This window comes from Meleagris gallopavo, chromosome 8, assembly GCF_000146605.3.
Source record: "Meleagris gallopavo isolate NT-WF06-2002-E0010 breed Aviagen turkey brand Nicholas breeding stock chromosome 8, Turkey_5.1, whole genome shotgun sequence".
Classification (NCBI taxonomy): Eukaryota; Metazoa; Chordata; class Aves; order Galliformes; family Phasianidae; genus Meleagris; species Meleagris gallopavo.
The window spans coordinates 29,887,003-29,893,002 of NC_015018.2; the positions used below are offsets into that span (position 1 = coordinate 29,887,003).

The 6,000-nt window shown below is 41.3% G+C and overlaps 1 protein-coding gene across 1 annotated transcript in view; it reads right to left on the reverse strand.

Annotated features, from left to right (window-relative positions):
• The window catches only part of ADAM12 (ADAM metallopeptidase domain 12), a 112,601-nt gene extending 106,927 nt beyond the window's left edge, over positions 1-5,674 (reverse strand). The window contains exons 1-2 of the mRNA XM_010714924.3: positions 5,650-5,674; positions 2,114-2,285 (exon numbers count right to left, since the gene is read on the reverse strand). Of these exons, the coding sequence (XP_010713226.1) occupies positions 2,114-2,285; positions 5,650-5,674 (197 nt within the window). The remainder of the gene's footprint in view (positions 1-2,113; positions 2,286-5,649) is intronic.
• Between the last annotated feature and the right edge of the window lie 326 nt (positions 5,675-6,000).

Below are 6,000 nucleotides of genomic sequence, written 5' to 3' on the forward strand. Positions count from 1 at the left end.
GTAAAACAATAGCACACATCTCAGAACTTCGTATGCATTGTCATTAACTACTCAAGAAAATATGTTTGCGTTTAGCACACTACTTGCACTTAAAGCAGTGGCTGCTCCAGTGCTCATCATCGTGGCTTTCGAGATATTTGAGCTGCATGGCTCGTGCCAGTGTCAGGAAGTTGGAGCAGGTTGCAGCACAGCAGCTCCTGCCTTGCTTTGCAGTGCTCGGCCCATTATTTGTCTTGAAAACAAGGATTGGTAATACTAACTGAAGAAAAGGGAATAATGATTCTGCAAAGCCATACCAGCTTCTGTGGTTTGGGATCTGTAAGCTGTCTTGTATGCTGCAAACCCCAAACACAAGCAAGGCTAACTTCAGGGTCTTACAATAGCATGTTAAACCTCGTGTTGGCATCACCATACAGAGCTCCTTTAGAACACAAGCCTTCTGGGGAGCATCCCATCACAGAGATAGGTAAACTAGAAAATAACCATTGAGAAATATTGTATTTCTTAAGAAGTAGAGCTCAAAAATCTCCAAATCCGATTAGTCTAACAGATGTTTGTAAGAGCTAATTTACAGTCCTGTCATCCTCTACTTTTAAAAGAGATGGAGATTGCATGTTACAATTTTCTAAATCTGATTTATTATAGGTACAAGAGAATTTGGTGTGTTCAGCAAGGCCCATATTAAAAATTTTATGTTCTTTTAATCGCTGACATGGAATGCAAATAGTTTCCTCAATTGCTACATACTTCACATTCCTAAAGGAAGGCACACCCTTTGACAAAGATTAAGAGAATATGAAGTTAAATCCCTGTTTACTAAATGAATTAAATCCTCTTTTAGTTGCTGAAGCAGGGCAATTTATGCATTGGGGATCTACGCTCCCTTCAAGAATAGGAAATGAACAACAAAGAAATATTGAAAATAACGTTCAGAAAGCTCATACTTTGGTCCTAATGTTGAATAATAAAGTGAACTTCATTTTATCCCTGCTGGGTAATCTTAGAGTTTCTCCAAATGTCTGGAAATAAAAAGCATTCTGCATTGTGTCAATACTCTGGAGAGGTGCCCCACCATTTTGCAGTGAGGATGGCAGTCAACAGCCCAAGGCAGTGCATTTACATTTGCTTTCACATGCAAGTTTCCTCCTCCATGACATCTAAAGCTGAGCCTCTTAAATCTTTGGTCTTTCTACTATGGTAAGAAAACACCTCCGCTGCTTTAACATCACCAGGAGGAAAACCTCCTGAACACGTTGATCCTTACTAACATTTTGGGATAAATTTTCCCTACGTCACGAATAATCTTTGATATTTCATTGTTGAGTCGCATGTAGCTCTCCTGATCTGGATTCCCACAACGTACTCTTGAGGGACTGAGATGGTAAACAAAGAGTTCAGTGACTTTAGTTCTGCTTCTCATGTACTTCCAAAGAGAAGTGGCTTCATTTCTGCATGGTTCTGTACCACTAGACCCTCTCTGCAGCATCCCCCAGAATCTACTTCTGAGAGCTTCAAGACACGAGCAGAAGTTGTTAAGAGCACGTGGAAGAAGATGCAGTATTTACAGCCCACCAAGAAGTGTTCAGGCTCAACTGTGATTGTGAGCTTCATGAGCAGTGCAACCATCCCACCACAACCCCTTGCCAACAAATCCAGAGCTCCCACCTACTGGTCCAGCAGAGGTTAAGCCTCATCACTTGGCTCATGCTTCCAAGCAGACAGCCATGGTTTTGCATGGAGGTGACCATGGTCACATGAAGCACCAGGAGGGTTGAGTTCTCCAAAACATTCTAAAGGTTGTAGGATTTACATTAATGTAAATAAAATGCCCTACTACTGCAGGAAAGGGGGGCAAATCCAAGCAAAATAAGAACAATGATCAAAAAGAAAACGCAGAGAGGCAGCATTTTTGTTTTCAGCCCCACTTAAATGCAATCACACACACCAGTTCATGCTTTCTAAGCAGAATGCAAATGCACACAACCCAAACTGCAAAATATTCAGCTTAGGGACAAGGAACAAACTTGGCTGGGGATTGGTTTTAAAACATCAGTGTAAGCATTGCCTCTCTAGAAATACCAATACAAAATGAACATGCATCAGAAGTACTCACTCGTTCCTCTCCAGGTGGATGACCAGACGTTGCCCTTCAGCTTGTACCACCAACTGCAGCAGGGACGGGTGGTTCTGCAAGAAGAAAACAGAGCTGGCTGAGCCCAAACCCAGATCCCATCTCCATTTCCACAAGCTACCTGATACAGTTGGGAATTCTCTCTTTTTTTCCTCTTCATATAACAGCACACTGAGATTAAATACTGATATAAACTCTTAGTAATGCTCAATCTTTCTGTAACCCTTTGTAAAGTAAGGCAGAGGTGATCAGATTTGCACTTCACCTGCCCATCTCTGGTTTAAGTGACCAGGCTGGGAGCTGGTGGCTCTCACACCTCCTCAGTATGTCACATACTTGTGTGCACAGCCCCACAAGCGACGCAGATCTGAGACCCTCCTGGAAACCAAACAACAAGCACAGTCGTACTGAATTCCTTGCTCCCTGCGAACACCTACATATTTTAATTCGTGTTGCATAACTTTTTCAGAAGGAATGATTCATATTTTGTAAAAACTAAAAGAATTGGTGTTGGAGCATTCAGAAATATGGCTAAAAGTATTATTCAGGATCACTGTGAGGACAACACACAAGGTACTTGCATGTACACGATATGCAAGGGAATGATCTAAACAAGCCATCAGCAGCAGAGCACACGCAAATCCCAGGGTCAGGACATCTGGATTGCATTTCCAGCCCCAACACGACTGTGTGCAGTCTTCATATCACTGCATTCTGACCGTCAAACAAGTTGTTTTTCATCTCCAGTGTCTGAAGGTGGATTCACTTCTTCTGGGACAGAGGGGCCAACCCTCCATGCACCTACATGGGCCCTTCATGCACCAAACAAGAAGGCACAGTTTACCATATGTGTTACCCTTAATCCAAAAGTTTGCACTCCCATACATGTTAAGACTGTTTACACTTAACTTACATTTCATTAAACAAACTTACTAGATTGCAAGACAGTATTTCCTTTGAAATTCTGCAGTAGCTCAATAAATCAGTTGTTCCTCTGCAAACTCAGTACGCTTTTCTGAATATTTACGCCAGCCAGTTGCAGAACTAAGACTGTCTAATCTGTAGGGGGATTGTGTTTAGTTGATTTATTGAGAAATAGGTTGGAATCTGCGATTGCTGCAGCGGTGCCGTGATGGAGCCCTGGCTGTGCAGCTGCTGGAGCACCCGCACATGCAGTGCCAGGGTTTGAAAGCGGTTTGAAAAACTGTAAATGTTTATTAAAAAGTGAAATTATGAGGGGACTATCACAGACTAAACAAAATGGTAAATTTTTTTACGATAAAAAATAGCTGACAACTCCCTTGTGCTCTCAAGCGTTATTAGTCATAGAATCACAGAATCATTAAGGTTGGAGGAGACCTCTGAGACCTCCAAGCCCAAGCCCAACCCCAGCCTACCCCCACCATACCCCTCAGTGCCACATCCCCATGGCTCTAGAACACCTCCAGGGACAGTGACCCCACCATCCCTGGGCAGCTGTGCCAATGCCCGACCGCTCCTAAGCGCAGATTGTGACTGAAATACCATCTCTCACACAAAACAGAGACAATACTGAAATTCTGCGTCTCCGTAAACTTTGCAGCAATGAGATCCTACTAGAATGTTAAATAAAAGCTTCAGATGATGCTTGGCATGCAGCGAACGCATGGGAGTCATTAACTGGCATGAATATTTAGAGGCGATGTCGATTAACACTTTAATATTAGTGCATTGGTTCCAAACCTTGTAAGATATACACACTATTGAGTTTTGAGAGAGTAGGATACAATTAATACACAGTAAATAATGAAGATATTGCAGGAGCGCAAGTGGGTTCCTTTCAGTTGAAGGCCCCCTGTTAGCATGTAAACGATAACCATGTTTATTCATGAATTCTCAGTGGTACTCACTGACAGTTGATTGATGTTACCGAGTTGTAAAGTTAGAAAGGAGCTGCAGAATAAGGCAGCCTGTTACAGGACAAAAACTATCTCCTGGAGAATTCCTGAAGCTGACACTTCAGCACAATGCCCCTGGTTGGGATGCTGGACTGCTTTGCGTGAGACCCAGGTTTGGATACCTTTTTTCTCATAGAAATAATGTTCAAGCAAGTGGCTCATTTTCTCTTTTCCCCCCTGGGAAGAGATGAAACTATATGTTTTCCAATTCTGTCTGGTAGTCATAAGCATAAATGCAGCAAAAAATATAGACGGCTCTGGTGGCATTTGGAAACACAAAAATGGTGTTAAAATGATACATTTCTAATGTGAAAGAAAAATGATCATCCAAGAAAGGGTATTTTTTGCCTTGCTAAGGTATACCTTTGTGAAATGAAATGAATGAATATCTTTGTTTTACCTTTTTCTTTTCAGCATTGGTGAACTACTTGCCCACTTTTGCTGCTGGACCTTAAAAACTCATTTCCAGTCGCATGAGGCATCGTAGTACTCTCTCCTTATAATCAGTATTTTCAAAACCGATGAAATGGGAATTACTGTAAACACTGATATTCGAAAGCTATTTTATATCTTCTGTTTAAAATAATGAATAAAAGCATACTGTGAGCATACACTCTTCGGCTTAGAACCTTTTATCAAGAATCACTTATTATGACTTCCTTGAGAATCACAGAAAACAACTTCTGTGTCGATACCAAAATTTACCCTACATCTGATTGCTCTGAAATCATCCAGTGGGGAAAAAGTGAATAAAAATTAACCTTATTAGACCCTTTACACCCTTACAGTTAACACTGTAAAAAATATCATATTGACATGATAACAGATAGTCAGAAATGTTTTGACCTTTATTTCCCTACAGATTTGTGTTTTCTAGTTCTTTTCTTGCTCCTGCCCCGTTGGTGATACGTATTTGGTGGCATATTTCATCAGTGCACACAAACTGTTCCTTGATATCCTAAGAAGCAGAACTGACTTCAGGATGATCGAAGTAATACTTTTGGTCATTTTCCCCTCTTATTTAGAGCATTTTCTTTCACAGTCCTCACCAAATTTTATCAGTAGAGAAATAAAGGTACTTCCCTGATTAATGTGCTCCTTACTAAGGGACGTTGATTTCAATTGCCATTAAGTGATGTTTACTCAATGTGCTGAAATAAATTAATGATGCAATGTGATGCACTTTTAGCTAACGCCAAGCAAGAGCTCTCTCTGATAAAGCACAAGATAAATGCTTTCTTGGACAACTGAAGTCTGATGAGGCTGTAGCCTGTTTTGAATCAGAGCTGTTTGCTTGTTGTTTCACAACAGAAACAAATCAATACACGCAAGCAAAGGTAGTTTAATTAACACATGCTTTTAAGTACTTTTAAGTGCTCCCACCCCTCTTCAATTCACATCCATCTCTAAATCTTCAATTAGAAAAGGAAGAGAAGGGATGTTCTGGGGACACCTGGTGATGGTGTCCCAATCCAGCTCTACCAGAATGTCCTGCTGGGGCACCTACACTCCACTGTGGGAGCAGCCAACTTCCAGCTGAGTAGAATTGCTGCACCCTGGATTATTTTGCACTTAGCTTACCCTTTCCGCCACTTTCTTCCAACATGCCTCTACAAAATGGACAAGTTTTCACCCTCTTGTCTTTCTCTGCTTACTATGTAAACTGCTGTAGAGCTGGGAGTTGGACTTGGTGATCCCTATGGGTCTCTTCTAATTCAGGATATTCTATTGTTCTATATTTTAAAGGTATGCTGCCTAAACACACTGGTGAGAAGATAAGCACTTTCCCTCTGGTGAGGGCATCACAGCGTTACAGGAACAGTAGCTCAAAAACAGCAATAAAGTTTTTTCCTTAGCTGTTCAGGTTTTATCGCATCAGTATGAATATCAACCCAGAATCTCAGCAGCAGGTCTTGAGCTTTTAATGCTTTC